General features: G+C 26.1%; 1 protein-coding gene across 1 annotated transcript; it reads left to right on the top strand.

Annotated features, from left to right (window-relative positions):
• Nucleotides 1-3665: 3665 nt before the first annotated feature.
• On the top strand, nucleotides 3666-13145 carry LOC145836686 (polyunsaturated fatty acid 5-lipoxygenase-like). The gene is made up of 11 exons (XM_082944468.1): nucleotides 3666-3849; nucleotides 4493-4729; nucleotides 5362-5452; nucleotides 6248-6404; nucleotides 6975-7271; nucleotides 7963-8155; nucleotides 9455-9570; nucleotides 10223-10342; nucleotides 11342-11476; nucleotides 12409-12510; nucleotides 12978-13145. The coding sequence occupies exons 1-11, from the start codon at nucleotides 3666-3668 to the stop codon at nucleotides 13143-13145; spliced, it is 1800 nt and encodes a 599-aa protein (XP_082800594.1).
• Nucleotides 13146-18077: the final 4932 nt, after the last annotated feature.

Raw genomic sequence — 18077 nt, 5'->3', positions numbered from 1 at the left:
CAAAGGATCAAAGTACTTTGCGTTATACTCCTGCGCTAGTCTAGCGCAATCTCTTTGATAACTTATTTGCAATGCGATGAGATGGTTATGAATAGTTGTTAGAGCCTTTGAGCGGCTATCAAGTTGCTGTTTTTTTTTTTGATAGTTTTTTTTTTAAATACTCATTTTAACTTTTTTGATTGAGGATTAGCTTTGAGAATAATTCATACAATACAAAAAATAAGCATAGTTTATCATTTTATACGTAAATGAGACTTATTCAATTTAAAAAAAAAGGACTTTTAAAGTTATACTAACCACTTTAGCAACATCGTCACCACGCCTTGAAGTACTTGGCTTATTAGATGAGATCATTTTACTTGTTTGAATGTAAAGTAATTGATTTACTGTTAAATTTACTTGAGTAATGGACAGATTAACTGCTTACTAAGAATTAGAGCTACTTTTTCTGTGGAAAAAGATAACGATATGTCGAGTTTGAGAATTATTAAGAACATTTTAACTTTTTGAATGACATCACTATAGTCATTATTATTACAGCGATGTAACAACACTTTTTTAATGAAAAAGTCCTTGTTTTATAAATTTTTATGATAAATCAAAGTATAGTATAAAGGAGAACGAAATATAAACAATTGTACTACACACTTAAAATGTGATCAGCCTTAAAAAAGCAAGGGTCGACAAACTTTCTACATATTTAGCTTCAAAATAAAAAAGCAAAAAAAAGTTTAAACTACGTTTTAGAAAACATAATTTTTGATAGCCAACAACTATATAAACTTTAAGTTGTAGAGCATAAAATTTCAAAAAGTTAACACTAATAATTAATAAACTAAAACTATCCTCGTACAACATTTCCAAAAGTTTAGTATAGTTTACAAAACAAAAACTCTTTAAAAAGCTAAATACTTTTATTTCCTTTTAAAGTTTTTAATTTTGGTAGTTTTGTAATAAAATCAAACTTTAACTAGAAAGTTCTATACTTTTTTTTGCTATAAATCATATTCTTGTTATTATAATATTCATTCTACTTTTAATTTAATCATGTTTATGAAATAAAATGACAATTAATCTAATTTTTCATTCAGACTTTGAAATTTTAAACAGCTTAAAAAGAGTCATAACAAAACTTCGCTTTTTATTCTGGTTAACTTTATTAAAAAATCGTCCTTTAAATAGTTATCAACTAATAAAACAAAAACTATAATATTTTTAATAAAAAAAAGTTAAGACATTTTACTTCGTGTTTTAATAGATGTTGTTAACCGGAATATTAAAACTGCATAAAATTTCCACAAACCTGTTAAAGTTATGTATGTTAGTTTTGCATTCTTTATTTCTAAAGTTGTAGAATTCAGGTAGATATATAAAATAAGAACCTTTAATAACTATTTAAAACTTTCAATATTGAAATGATGTATGCTAAATGTTTTTTTAAAGTAAGATAATATATAAAGCTTTAATTGTATGGTTAATGAGAAAAAAGTGTTCCATAATCATTCTATAAGCATAAAACATCAAAATTAACTTATTCAAAACTTCAAAAACATTTCAAAGATTAAACTTGTAAAGCTACCACGTAAAATAAAGCACAACACCGGTTTTTTATAAAAAAACATTAATTTCACTTATTTCAAAAGCTTCGTTTGTATATGATAATGTGTAGAGTGTTAATACAAATGCTGATAGCTCATAACTGTTTCAAATTTGATGCAATGCTTTTGTATTGTTGCATTTTTATAAGTTCAACTATTTTACCTACTATGCATCTTACAAGTACGTTTATAAGACCCAAAAGCTTACATAGTCATCCAAATTAAATTCAATCTTTGAAAAAATAGCTTATTAGCATAACAGTTTTTATGTTTTTTATGTAACTTGAGTTTTTTACTTAACTTTACACCTTTAAATAAAACATAATAGTTTTTTTTTGTCAAAGACTTTTAAAATAATCGTTTTGTTTAACAAATATTCGACATAGTATTTTTTAAGACTCTTATTTATCTTTGTTTTTCATTGTACATTGAGATATATTCTGTACGAACTTTTGTAAACATGTAAACTACTTTGAACTTGTATCTTTATAATATAAAAAAAAAATGTATTATGCAGTTTTAAAGTCTTATAAATACACTTTAACTATTAGCGTAAAGTTTAATTTATTTAGTAAATACCGAGTGTCTAAAACAAGAATTGAGATAAGTACAACTAATACTTTTGTTAAAAAGTAAACAAAAAATTTGAAATAAAAGTATATATAAGTATGATATACGCCATTTTAATTTTAAATACTATTTTATTGTTACAGTTATTTTTAATTATAAGTAATCAAAGTTGGTATATTTTTCAAAGTATTGAATTTTTGAATACTCACTATTCTTTGAATAATCAAGAAAACATTATTTTAATACTATTAAGTTTAAGTGAAAATAAAAAAAATTAAGCAACCATATTAATTTATTTACATTAAAACGACGTTTAGTAATACAAACTATTACTAACAAAACTTGTTTGTCATTTTATTTTGACGTGTTCTTTTATCATTACTCAGTTAATACAGCGTTTTCCTACACATTACGTGATTGAACTTTCAGTTTTAATCTTATATTTTTAAGTGCAATAGACAGTTTACAATTATACAAAAACTTTAAAGCTTATTTACTTTTTCATTCAAAAAACACAGCAAAGAGCTTATAACTTGTTTGTTTTAGAAATTTAGTTTGTTTATATTAATTGTATTCATTTTAAACTACTTAAAGTTGTCAATCTTAAATTTTTGATAATGTTTTGTGAAGTTATACAAATACTTTGAAAACTTTATTTTTTTCATTATATAGTTAAGTATATTAAAATCAAATTTTTATCGACTTAAACACTTTTCAAGCAGTGAAAAAGATTTCTTTAAGATGTTTTAAACAGTATTGTTCAGGTACAAACGTAAAAATTTAAATTTAAATATACAAAAGGTTAAATAGCTATGTTAAAATCTCAAAATACTAAATTTACAGCAATAATACAAAAAAGTTGTGAAGCAAATTTGTTCTTGTCGATAAAAATTATGGACACGTTTAGGATAACGACGAAAACGTTTTATTCTGTTGAAATAAAAGTAAGTCAAAAAAAAGAACAAATATTTGTATACATTTTTTTGAATAGTACTTAATTTTACAAAACTTATTAAAAAGTAATTTTATTTATATCATGAAAAAATATCTATGTATCATACTAACTGCATCTTGAATTAAATTTCCTATGTTAGTTATACTATAAGTATAATAATAGTTAATAAGTTATACTACTTTAAGCATGTTTTAGTTAGAAATTATATCTAAGATTTCATAACTAAAACGGGATGCTTAATAAAAGTATTAAAGTAAAAACACTTTTTGAAATCAAGTTATACCTTTAAAAAAACACACAAACTGTTTGATACGTAAAATGTTTAATTAACAAACTGGAAATTTTTCCTTAAATTCTTTGATCAGTAAAAAGGCTGAGCAACAAAATAAATACCAAAAAAATTGATTACAGATACCCGGTAATATAGAGAGATTTTGTTTAAATATTGTTAACTTTTGGTTAAAAAGACTGAGAAAAATCGGTATCAAAAAAATTGATTAAAAATAGATAAAATAAGAATAAATAAACAGACATCCGACAAGATGAAGACGAGCTTGTCTGGGGTGAAGTTCAGCGTCAAGTTGCACTCAGTGCAGAAGGAGACAGATTGGATGGAACTGAATCCGAAGAAGTCTCAGGGATCGAAAAACCCGTTCGGACCGGGAGAAGTAGGAACGTTCGACTTGGAGTCCTACAACATCGGAAAACCGGCCTTCATTGAGATAGGTGTGAACGGAATTAGTTGAAAATATACGTTAACAAATTGACATAAAACTGCAGTTTACCCACTTTTCTGAAACTTGCACTTTTAGACTTCTGTTTAGTTGCTATTAATAATAAGTACTTTGTATGTATTCAAAAACAAGTTATACAAACTTTCTAATTTTATGTATTCTAAACTTTTTGCTATTGTTGTTTTGCTTTACTTTTTTTAATAAAGCAGTTTTTAAAACAACCTTTTTAGCAAAATCGACACCGAAAAAACCTTGGTATTGCGAATACATCAAGCTGCAAAACAAACAGGAAAATTGGGAGGCAACGTTTCCGGTTTACTCGGTCATTTGGGACAAAAAGTTCATTTTTACCCACAGAAGTTAGTTTTTTACATTAAACGTTAACTAGTAAAAAATTTAAAGAGCTTGTTAACACAAGCTTAAGTCACTTTTAAATAAACTTACAACAGGGTTATTTTAAACTTTAATACTTTTCCTAGAATGAAAACAATCAAGTTTCAATATTTTTTGCTTTTGTTTTTTTTTTCTATCAAAAACCTTTGAACATTGAAACGTATCATAGGATGTAAAGCAAACAGCTTTATTTTTATAATTGAACTATTTTAATATTTAGTATCTATTTGAAAAACTTCCAGCTTGCCTACCGCAAGACGAGACGAACTACTTGCAGAAACCAGAGCAGCCGCGAAAGGCCGAATTGAAATCGGCCAGAAAAATGTACAAATGGTCGCACAACAGGGCAGCGTGCACGGGGCAACCGCGGCAGATCGAGGGCAAGGAGCACAAAGATCTGCCCTTGGAAATCCAGAAGGAAGGTTACGACGATAAGGAGACGATCAAGTACTTGAGAGACAAGTTCACTGACTTGATGAGTTAGTGAAGCAGTTTTATATTTGTTTTAGTTTTAAATTTTTTATTAAGTAGTTGTTTAATAGTTAATTACTTATTCAGAAACTTATTTGACATAGTTAAAGTAGAAGACAGAACCACTAACTGCTCTAGTTTTTAAACAAAAATAGATCAGATTTGAGGAGTGAGTGAAGCACTAGTTTACTTAAATATATTAGTTAAACAAATAGATAACAACTAAAGAAATAAATAAATAATTAAAACTACCTTAGTCAGTTTAAAATAAAATACATGTATAATACTTGCTCACATTTTAAAAGAAAAAAAAAATATTAACTGGTAAGTTTTTATTAAAACTTATAGAATAACAACAATAAAGTAAAAGTGTTAAACTTTTAACAATACAAAGGTTGATAAACAGGTTTAAATTAATTTTTATCATAGAAAAAAATAACAAGACCTTCAAAAGCATAAAAGTAAAACAAACTTTTAAAGAAGCTAAAGTACTAAATACAAGACTTAGCTATTATAAATTAATATAATGAAAGTGTTAAAAAACATACTTACTATCATAAATTATAATATCTAATCAAAGTGGTTCAACTTAATTTTAACTAAACAGCTAAAAAATCAAGATACAATACACATTTTTTAGGTCATGATCTGAAAATGTCATCTATGGAAGACTTTCACGGTCTGAGATTTTACTTGGAGGACAAAAAAGTTTCAAATTCTTTCAACACTGGGTTAGTATAATCGACAATTTTAACAGGAGTTGAATACTTTTATTGCAAACAATAAACAATTTTTAATTTTGCTTTTATTAACAAATTATAACTTAATTTAGGACAATTAAAATATAGAGCTTAAACTATAATTATTGAATAATAATTATACTGTAAAAACTTTTCATTTCAAAAAAAAAACACATTTTTAATGAGTACTGATTTTATTAGTTTACTGGTACGTAAAAAGTTAACAAACATTTTTAATGTTTTTAAACTTAAACTTAATAGTTAGTTAAAGCATAGTACATACTTAAAAGTTATTCCAAACGTATTACTTCAAAAGATCTATTAAAGTTATTCTTAGACTTTTTCGATTATGTGTTAATTTAATAAGAACTTTAAGTATTTTTTGTTAGTTTGAAATTAAAAGTAAAACAATAAACTCCTTAGAAAAGCTACATTTTAATTTTTTAGTCTGAAACAAAAAACATTAAACTAGTAAAGTCAGTATTAACTAAAATGATAAAATCATTGTTTGTTAAGCTAACAAACATACGTTTAAGATTTTTTAAATATTCAGATATCAAAAATAATTACAAAATCTACATCTTTGGATATCAATTACAACTCATATACTATTTTAAAGTACAATATTTATAAAGCTTTTTAGATAATTGCTTTTTATATAAAAGTAACTAAAGAATAAACAAAAAATGAAAATAAAAAACGTTGCTAAAGTGTATTAAAGCTTTTAAGTTTTTAAACATTTGTACATTATAACTTTAACTTAACGAATAAATCAAAATTAAACAGTTGGGACAAGGACAAAGATTTCAGCAAAGACATTCTGAACAGTCCGAAATCTCTCATGTTCCAGCTTTGCAAGGAAATTCCTGAATATTTTAATTTGACCGATGATGACCTGAAGGGTATTCTGGAGCCTAATTGCACACTCAGTGATCTTATTAAGGTTTTTTGAAAATAAACTTTATTTATTAAAAAAAATATTCAAAAATTTTAGTTTTTAAGCACCTTATTATCTATCAGTTGACAAGTTTTAATGGCATTATCTTTATTCAGGTCTTTTTGTTTAAATTGCTTTTAAACGTTAATTTGCATGTGGTCATAACTATTGTTTTTTAATTTAAGTTTTACAGACATTACTTAACAGAATACTTTGTTACAGTATATATGAAATTTATATAAGTAAATAAGTTTTGTTTCAACTTTTATTTTTTAAAAGAAGCAACTAAATGTTTAAAAAATTAAAAAAATAATGAATTTTTCCTTAATTCATTTGAAATTAGTAGAAATTAATAACTTGTATTTATCTAAACTCGAAAATAAATAAAATAAACAAAAATAAGTGTTATGGAAATCTAAGTAAACTAGCTTATGAACAAAAAAACATTACTGTTCTTCCACAACTTTAAAATTTTAAGGAAAAAAAAGCTCGAAAAAAAGTAAAATTTAGTTTTACTTAACCCCGCACGACTCAATATTTTAGAACAAAAAAACAAAATAAAAATTACATTTTCAGGATAAAAAGCTATTCATATCAGACTTGAGTCAGGTGTACGGAGAAAACAACCAGTTGGAGTACGTGCCTTTGAACGAAAAGAAGAGGTACAAGCAGTGCAAGACTTTGAAGGAATCTGAAGAATGCAAAGTGTCACCTGCGGTGTGCCTGATGCACGTGAACAGTCAGAACAAGTTCCTGCCATTGGCCATCCAGCTGAAGCCTGGTGACAAGGAGTACTTGTTCACTGCAGATGGGAGCAACGCGTGGCATCTAGCAAAGATGTACTACAACAACGCGGCTCATGGAGTTTATTACGTTGGTGCTTGATTGAAATTCTTACGTACTTATACGGTGGGCAACGTACGGCACTCCAGCAAATAAGCTGGCCAGCGACGTTTTTTTTTAGCTTAAATAAGTATTGATTATCTAAACAAATAAATTTATCTTTTATTAACATCCTCGTGAAATATGTTTCTTATATAGGTTCTAGAAAACAGAAAAGCTTAAAAATTAATTATTTAATTGAAGTTTTATTTTTAAGAGATTTTTAAAGCTTCATATTATAATTTTTAGAAATGTTGCTGCCCTTAGTACTATTTTTTATTATGTTTAGCCAGAATTTTTTTAACGTTAGTTAGGCCCAACAACTAGAAAAATTGCCTACAACTTAAAAATCATTTGCAGTTATAACTAAATGTGTTATAAACTCACTATTTTAAGATAAATAAGGCTACTTTATCTTTAATCATCTAGCATGTATTCATAACTAGTAATTATAATGTAGTGTTTTATTTCTCTAACTATACATAATATATATGATCAGATACAATGTTTTAAAAATAATGAAGCAAAAAATTTACTATTTTGGTTATTCGAATTATTTTACAATAATATTAAAGATTCTACAAACTGCTTTACATCAAATGCAAACTTATAATTTTGATATAAAAAAAACTACAAAACATTAGCACAAAAACTTAACACCCCATTTACTCACAATTCGCAGTACATCAACAACTACCTGATGACCACCGCCACCCTCGAGACATTTCAGGTGGGCTTGTTCAGGACGCTGTCCCAGGCCCATCCCGTCTACAAGCTGCTGAGACCTTACCTGATAAGTTCCGCCGCCAGTGCCACCATAAGTCGCAAGAACATTCTGTCTGAGATCGCCATCCTCGGTGGCGGGCATTCAGTTTGTTAGTTTTTTATATTAATGTTATTCTATAAGATTTAAGCTTCTCTAACCTTCTTTCTGGTTGTCTAAGTTTATTTATGATTTATTTTGTAACATTATTTACTATGTATAAACAGTTATACTTCATAAAAGCGTTATAGATAATTTTGAAGTATAACTTTTTATAAATAGTTAGCTTGGTATGATTAACGTGACAGTTTATTGTAACGTGATTTATAGTTGTTGTAAAACTACAGATAATGCGTACTATCAGATATTTTTAGAAATTGTACATATATAAAAACTATGACTTTATTTAAAATAGAACTATAAAAAAAAATATAAAGTTTTGTAAACTTTTTTTATTAAAAGTTCATAACTAGTCATATACTAAAATGTAATGGATTTGTTACAAATCTTCAAATTTTTACACTGGTAAAAGCTATTTTTGCTTATTTATTGTATTTAATAACTTGTTTTCAAATTTACCTAAAAATGTTGGTCATTTCAATTTATTTTAAAATAAAACCTTTAGAAACATATTCGAAATAGAACCAACTAGTTTTAATTGATAAAAGTAGTAATAAAATTTTTCTGAAAATCTATTTTATTATCAGTAACTTTTATTTATAACAATTACAAGTGCAAATTTTTAAGCTGTAAAGGTTATTAGAAAGTTTAGGTACCCTACTTTAATTAATAGTAGTTTTATTTCGTTTTCATTATATAAAACACGAGGCAACTTTGATATTTCAAAATACTCACTAAATAATTAAATATCATTTTAGTTAAAAGTACATAACCTAAAAAAAGTTTTTTAACATTACTATTAGCAATTATAATGTATAAACATACATTTATAATATATGTTACTTAAAAAAAATTAATAACCTTTATGTGTTATGTATTCTATTTCAATTAATCTAACTTTATTTGTTATTAAACTTTTAGTAAAACTTTTTTTAATAATTTACAGTTCCAATTACACTTGTTAAACAGTTTTACAAAAGCTTCAATCTTCAGCAGCTTCACATTCCAAAAGTTATGAAAAAAAAAGGTTTCAGTTTTTATACTCTAGTACTGTTTTCTTAATGAGTCAAACTAAAAGGCACAATATGTAGTTAAAAGTAAATAAATAACATTTTATAAATAACTAAATTCATTTTAACACATTAATACACTAATTTTTTGACATAAAAAACATTTTAAGGTGTTATGCTTTTTATTAATCATATTTAAGTTTTTTTCTACTTTCTTACGACAAAAATTGTTACAACCTGTACTTGAAGATTCTTATTTGATAATCAAAAAAATTAATCAGGTATGCACGTCAACAACATACCAAAATACATATTTGGTGATTTTATGGTTTTGTATTGGAAAACTATTGAAGGTTTCGTGACAAGCTTGATATGCCTCTTTTATGAAGATGATGAGGTTACTCCTGGTTTTTATTTTTATTATAAAGCATTTTTGGATTAGATGCATTTTCTATAGCATAAAAAGGACCCTTACTAAAACAAAATTATCGAAATTCACTTTTAATCAAACTTTCTTTATACAACATTTTAAAGAGATGCACATAGCAAATTTATAAATTATTAGACGCCGTTTCGACTTTTCATCAGTCATTATCAATTATAAAACTGTGTAAAATAAGTAAAGATTAGTGTTAAAAACTAAATATATAAGAAAAATTAAGTAATAAGATATATTTAAACAGTTATATATTAGAATTACAAACTACAGTAAAAATTACAGGTTACATAAATATTTATACATTGTTAAAAAAATATATATACAACTAATCGAAAATTCTTAGTGTGTGGGTAACATCCGGTTTAGTTAATTGTTTGTTTAAAATTTATTATAACGTTTAAATAAAATAGCTTCGCTGATCTGAGTCTGATCAGAGTCGTGTATCTCTTTAAAATGGTTTTTAAAAACTCAAATATCCCCTTATGTACTTTACTTTCATTAAACAGTCATTCTAAGCTTTTTACATTTGTAAAAAGTTATATACACAACCGAAACTAAACAGTGTTTTTCGTGTTCCGCCATATAAAAAACCTATCATGTTTGTTAACAGGGAATAGTGGCGGATCAGGAGATCCAGGCGTTCGCCAACGAGATGGCCATATTCGGATTCGGCTGGGAGGACGGCAACTTCAGGGGAATGCCTGCGACGTTTGAAACCAGGCAGCAGCTGGTGAGAATTTTGTACAAGTTTTAGAACGGCTAGTTTTTTTTTTCTAATATTTCCTTAACTTTGCTTGCCTTTTAGCAAAATTTTAGGTGTTATATAAAAAAGTTATTTAATACAAACGCAAACCAAATGCGAACTAACGTGTCTTATAAGGTTATACATAATCAGTCAGCTATACAATTAGTTATAAGGTTATACAATTAGCTAAACTTATATAAGGTTAAAAATATTTTAATAAACTTTTTTTTTTTTGGTTAGTCAGTATGTATACTTTTAATCATTATCAAATATTAATAAATTTATTAAATTAACAATAAAATTAGTTTTAGAAGTTAGATAAACTTGTAATTAAAAGTTTTTCTATTAACTTTTATATATCATTAGTCTATATCAGGGGTCGGCAAAGTGCGGCTCGCTGGCCAAACGTGGCCCTCAAAGCAAAAATCTACAACCCGCGAGGTACTTTTTAGCTAAAAACATATTTTTTTAAAACAATAAAATAAAAGGTTCTGTAATAAAAACTTCAAATTAAGCTCTTAGTTCAATTAATACTCTTTAATAGTGCTTTGCTATTGCTTATTTTATTATTTTATTGGTTTAAAACAGTGTTTCTATAGTAATTATTCCAACTATTTTAAAATAAGTGCGACTTTCGAAGATTTTTTTTAAATAGTGCGGCCCGCGAGCGATTTTTTATGTGAAAATTGGCCCGCGAGTCACTAAAGGCTGCTAACCCCTGGTCTAAATGTATTTACTTAAACAGTAGTTGAAAAATATGTTAAGTAGTTTTTTACAAAAAATATAAAAGTTAATTAATACTAACTTACTAAAACTAATATTGCCTTCCACTTACTTCAATTGCCTTCATATCTTTTAATCGTTGTTCTGTATATACACGTTTAAATAAGAGTAGACATGCACACTAAAAACTTATCGAATGTAGAGTAGACTTTAAAACTTTGAAAATATTTTTGCTTAAAAAATAAATAATGATTTCCACAGATCGAGATTTGCACAATAATAATAGCAACCAGCTCGATTCAAAGTACAGCGCTCACTTACGACCAGCTGCAAATGGCGAAATTTTCCCCGACAAATTGCTCCATACTCCGAATTGCTCCTCCTAAATTTACCGAGGTATCATTCTTGTGGCTAATATTTGAACTTTTCAAATTTATTTTCGATACTTTGTACAAGTAGATCAGTTGTAGCAAAACAACTTATAACATATAAAAAATAATAGTTTTAGATGATACGTATTGCATTTATATAAATGTTTTAAGTTAAAAGTTTGCTCATCCTAAATCACCGAGGTATTCAACATTCTAGTAGTTAATATTTTTTATCGGAAGTTTATACAAATAGTAAAAAAACTTATGAAAATAAAACAAGGAAGTATTTCCATTTTACTTTTAAATTTAATAGTTTTTAAATTTTATTACGCAAACAGTGTTTTGCTCAAAGAGCTTATAAGTGCTCAAACTAAAGTTCTGCAAAGTTTTCATTTAAAAGTCATGGAAAATTGTAGTTACTTAAAGAATTAGTTATAATACTAGCACGTAGTCAAAATAAAACTTAAAAAAAAGTCATTTTTAAAACCAAACAAAGTCAAATTAATATCTTAAGGTTAACGTTAAATGACTAATTATGTAATAAATAGTGAAATCGTAACTTTTAGAAAACTTAGGAATAAAAGATTAAATAATTCTTGATAAAAATGCATATCTGAGGTATAGAAACTTCACTCAACTGAAAAAAAAAGATTTTTATATGACGCGTAATGTATTAGAGTTTTATAAAACTCTAATACATTACGCGTCATATAAAATATTTTTTTTTGATTAAGTTTTATAAATTTTATACTTTATATTTTTTGATTAACAGCTTTGAAAAAAAACTACTTTTAGTATATATAGAAAAATAAGCTTTTAATTAAATTTTTGTTACAAGCAAAGAATTTTTATTGTTTCAAAAAAACAAAAAAAATAAAGTTATTTTTAAGTTTTCAAACAATATTAAACAGTTCTAACGAAATTCAAAGTATAAAACAATATAATATTATTTGGCAGGAAGTAGAAGTTGACAGGATTATATCAACTCTGCCCACAACAATACAGCAAGCAGCAGTCATAAGCAGAGCTCACACTACAGAAGTAACCAATGTAAAACAGGTTCAAAATTAATTTAAAATGTTTAACTAATTTCATCATTACTGTTACATAAACTAAGTTTAATAATTCAGAACAAAAAAGTATAAATAAACATTTATTGAAATGTGTTATTCAATGTTAAGATAGCTAATTTTTGTTTTAATTTATTGAAAAATATAAAAAATGTAAGCTTAAAACAAGAAACAGTTTTTAAACTATCATTTTATTAATGTTTGTGTTTGAACTTTTCAAAATCTTCTCAAGTTTAAGTTTTATTGTGCATATTAGCATTTCTATCTTAAAAAACAGCATAATGTTAATCTCTAAAAGCTAAAACATGAAAGAAAGTCATCTAAAATTATACACAATGACACATTGAATAGGATGTTTATACTTTTACATTTGTCCGTAATTTTTTAAAAACATTTCAGTATTATACTTAAAACCCACCTCTCAAAACAGACTTTAGTTTCAATATTTTACAACAGGAGTGTCTGCTCGACAAAAGCAAAGAAACTTGGTTCCACAAAAAGGAAGCGGCGGAAATCGTGAAAGAGTTTAAATCGGATTTGAAAGAAATCGACAACATTTTCAAGAAAATGAAAAAATTCCAACACCTGAGACCAGCTAATGTATATAAAGGTGTAGCTGTTTAAAACAGGCTAACTACATTTAATTACAAAAATATTGTAATAAACTCAGTCGACTTTATGATTTTTCGGTAGTTTCATTTTTAAACATGTATTTAAAAAAAAATTATTTATGTTTAATCCATATAAAAGAAGTATTAAAGCTATATAAAATTTTGATCAAGTTTTACAAGATGAATTAAGATGTAACACTTATATATACAAAAGAAAACTTTATTTTTAATGAAATAATAAAAATTTTATTATTTTTAAACTCATTTGATAGTTTAGCTTTGAATTTATAAGATTTTCAAACATTATATATGCATTTGACAGGAACCTGTTTGGTTTTGAAAAGTAAATCGGTAAGCTTTTTTAGCTACTTGTAAATACTTAACAACGTAAAATTTATGTAAAAACAAACTTTTTTTGATACTTTAATAAGTATATTTGTAATTTTTTAAGTTTAAACTTGCCTTATGTTGTAATCTAAGTAAAATAAAAGGTCTAACTGAAATTATTTTATAACAGTTTGTTTTCAAAAGCTAATATTATCAATAGAGTCGTCGTTTTTAAAATACATATAACCATAAGCATTTAAAACAACTTTTTGTTATGAAACATATTTTTGTCTTTCTTAACTGTTACTTAACTAAAATTAATAGTTTTTAAATTTTTACGATACAAAAATAATAGTAATAGTACTTAGAAGCAGCTAACAAACAATGCTTAAAATGACTAACAAATTACGAATTTATTTCTGTATGACGTGTTTTGTTACAAAACATCTAACATTAAAAAAGTAATAAATCATTTAATTTAATGTTCGTTACATACTTAATTTTATATAAGTTTGTTTTTAGTGGAAAAAAGTTTATAATTTTTAAACTACTTAAATAAAAGCTTTATTAGAACGCTAGCTTAGTTTTTCACAAAAGGTTAAGATTATACTATTATTAGACTCAAAAGCTCTAATAAACATCAAATAGTTGTTGAATACTATTTTTAATTATCATAGTATAAAATCGGTATTTACTTTAAAAATAAACAAAAAATTAATTGAACGTACTAAGATTAAGATTAAATTACGAAAAAAACAAGCTTTTATATATTTTAGAAGTGCTTAAAAAGTTTTATAAAAAAAAGTTGTGACTGAGAACCTCATTAATCTCATTAAGATTGAAACTTTTTATATTAAAAACTCGTTAATTAATTAACTAAGTGAAGTACAATCTAATAAATTATAAACTGTTTTTATCTTTTCAAATAAATTAGAAGTACAAATTATTTTTACAAACGGGTAAAAACAACTATTTTATTATATATATATATTGATTATTTAGCCAACACTTATAAAATATTATAATTAAACTATTATTTTTTACTTATATTGACTAATGTAAACATATTGAAACGTTTAGTTTTTAGTTTAGTTATACTTAGGCAACTTGAAGTTTTATATAAATGTTCTTACCAGTCAATAGTAATTGGAAATCAGTAAATATGAGTAATAAGAAATGTAGTTAGATTAACAAGTTACATTTTTCTATTAATAAATAAATTTTGTAATAAATGCAGACTTTTACGGTAATTAGTGTTTTGTTCGATGCTAGTATACATAAACAATTTAATTTGATAAATGTTTTCTGTTCATGTTAGTTATGCTAGCAAAATTCAAAAATATTCATAAGTTTAGAAAAAAATAGTTATTAAAAATTTTGTAGTAATTTAAAGTATTAAGTAATGTATAAAAAACATTTATGACTTAAAAAAAACACAAAAACATAAAAAAAATTAAATAGTTTATCTACAACTTCTGTTTCTAATTAAAACAACTATATTTCAAAATAAAAACTTTCTGTTGCTACAGTAGAAACTGCTGTAAAAAAAATATTATTTTAAATTATATTAAATATTTTAAATGTCTTTTTTTTCTATTGAATAACTATATATGTTTTTTTTTTGTAAATTTTACAGAGTAAGGTAGGCTTTTTGAATAAGTTTATAAACTATGTTATTTTCTTGAAGATAGCAAAAGTGCATATCTTTTTGACTTTATTCGCTACGATGAGGTTTTATTAGTTGCCTATACATTTACAACATACTTGGTTACTTTTGGGTTGAAATTATTAAATAAAGATTCCTTGAAGTTTGTGTCAAGCATTGCTAGAAAACTTTCAACAACTAAATTTTACTTTTGAAATATGGAAGTAATCAACAAATAATTTTCTTCTTTTCACTTAAAATTTAGCCAAACTGTTTTAAGTATTTATAATCTTCACAATCTGTATGTCGTGAAGCTTAAGCGTTTTGCATTCAAAGTCACATTTTATAAGTTAGTGTTAATGAATTTAGCCTTAAAATGTAGGGTTTGGCAATTTATTTTGTCAGCAGCTAAGACTTTCCAGAAAAAGTTTTTCGTATGCCAGACTTATTGAAAATAATTTTCTGAGCCGCCGTTCTTTTTAAAAGCTTCACTTAAAACAACTTTTTTTTAAATCTAAATTCTTACGAAATAATAACTTAACAAGTACTAATTTATAATAAAGAAGCTTAATTTTTCTTGTGCAAGTTTTTTAAGGCTAAAAAATACTTTACGTGCCAGAGGTTTATGTTTGCGGCCCGCAAGTTGCACACCCCTCAAATAAAACACTATAGAACAGACGATACCGCTTCTTTTTTGGCGACTTTAGTCGGGGAAAATAATTTGCAAAGGGGTAAGTTGAGTATTTTTAAAGTTTCGGGTAGTTATTTAATTTTTATTTTTGACATACGATTTAAATTTTTTAGCTTGCTAATAAGTTTTTAGATATGAGGTAACGTTTTAACAAGGGTTTACCAAAGTGGGCAATAACTAGTAAAAGGGCGATATCTTATAAAAGGGGGATGGTTATTACTTAAACTGCTTGTAAGGGGGCGATTATGAAAGCCATTTTAGGGATCTTTGGTATAGACTTACCGAACTCAAATCGTATATTAAAATACGTTTTATTCTAGTATTGAACATGCTAAGTCGGTTTTTATCACCAATAAAATTTTAACATCAGTTTTCAATAGATAACGGTTATAAAAATACAAAAAGTTATTAAATATCTTTAAAACAAGTACTTTATGTCATTTTATTGTTAAAAAAGTTACCTATATTTATCTACAGTGCAATTTTTTTTTAATCGGACCGCTGAGTTTAGACTGGTTTCCTGGAGCATGAAAATTTCTATTCTAGTTCTATTCTAGGTTAACTAGTTTCTTTTATAATTAACATACTAAATCTATTTAAAAACTTTTTTAAAATTAGTTTAGAAAAAAAAAATTTACACTATAGTTTATTAATATTTTTTGATATTTTTTATTTTTCAGCTAAAAATATGTTTTTTCAAAACAATACTTTTGTCATTAAGTCATGCTCACAATTTATCAGTTATTCTTTACTTTACTAGTGCTATGACTGGTTATGTCATTCAGTGATAATCAAAGACAGTCTATATTAGCTTAAAGATAACAGTATACGAAATTTGTATATTACTTTTAAAACAAATTTACCACATAGCTATTATTAAGGTGCAAAACGCTGAAAAAAAGTTTGTAAGCTACGCTTAGTTTGAGAAGTTTGACCATCCATAATTAAATGAAAAAATATGATAAACTTGTAAAGTATTAAAAAGAAAGTTATTAGAAGTTTGATAATAGATTAACGTATACACAGTTCATTCAAAATATTTTTGTATTGTTTTAATCAACTTTTAGCTCTGTAACAATAGTTTAAATTTAAACAATAGTTTAAATTTAAAAGTTTAATCTTATTATAAAGTACTGACTTGTCATACAATATTTATTTTAAAAATAACAATATTGAAGAAAACGATGGTTATAATAATGCAGCACTTGTAATTAAAGTATTAAAATTAATAAAACTTCATCATAATGTTTGTACAAAGTTACAGAAATAAAGCAGCAAATGTGTAAAATTAAAGTAAACAAGTGATTTTTCATATTAAAAAACGATTTCTTAAATAGTTAGATGAAAAATTAGCGATTATAATAGCTTGTTTAAGTTTTATAAAAATATTACTCTTTAAGAGCTTTTTTTTTGATGAAGTACATGTCTTTTTTTAGCTGACAATTTTAGCTATACACTAAAAATCAAATAAGTATAAAATAAAATATGATTATATAGACTTTTCAGAAACAATTATATTCAGTTTTTGGTTATTTTTTCTGAGAGAATACCTTATTTTCTAAAACATTATTTATAAAATTTTAGTGAGTAAAAGTTTAGTGAGTAAATGAGTTTTTATACATTATTTTGTCAACTAAAGTACAATTTTAATGAAAATTGTTAAACAGTTTAAAGCACCTGAAGAAAAAATCAACTGAATTTACAAAATATTAAATGCAACTGTTCAAAGCATTAAATCCAAGCACAAAGCTGAAACAAAAATTTTACATGAAAAACTAAAATTCACTTCCGCGCATCTCCAACGCAACTGCCCTTCTATTCAGCATTTCCCGCCTCTGCCGCGCCCTTTCCGCTCCTTCCTCCGAATCTTGGCGGTCGATCACCTCCAAACCATCACCTTCTTCCTCTTTGACTTCCTCTTCCCCATCGTGATCCTTCCCGATGCCTTCGAGCTGGGCGATGGCTTCCGCGGGGGAGGGACGGACCTCCGGCGCGTAACTCATCAACAGCTCGACAGTCCTTTTCTGAGTTAACGGTATACAAATATTTAAACTTTAAAAGATGTCCAATGGGTTGTTAAAGATGGTTTGTTTTTTTCTTTACAACAAAAAACGATACACCAGGAGTTGAATAAAAAATAAAAATAGAAAAACCAACCACCGCTAGGTGGCTCCGGGTGGCGGGAAAGCGGAACTCCCCATTCCAGTACGCCCGCTCTCTCAGCTCCCTGTTAGTCATCGCGTCCCTCACGAAGAGGCAGTAGAGAGTTTGACCGCAGGAAA

Source organism: Thalia democratica, chromosome 5, assembly GCF_965202585.1.
Source record: "Thalia democratica chromosome 5, ktThaDemo2.hap1.1, whole genome shotgun sequence".
Taxonomy (NCBI): Eukaryota; Metazoa; Chordata; class Thaliacea; order Salpida; family Salpidae; genus Thalia; species Thalia democratica.
The sequence above is the reverse complement of the archived record's forward strand: the minus strand, read 5'-3'. Positions and strand labels throughout refer to the sequence as shown.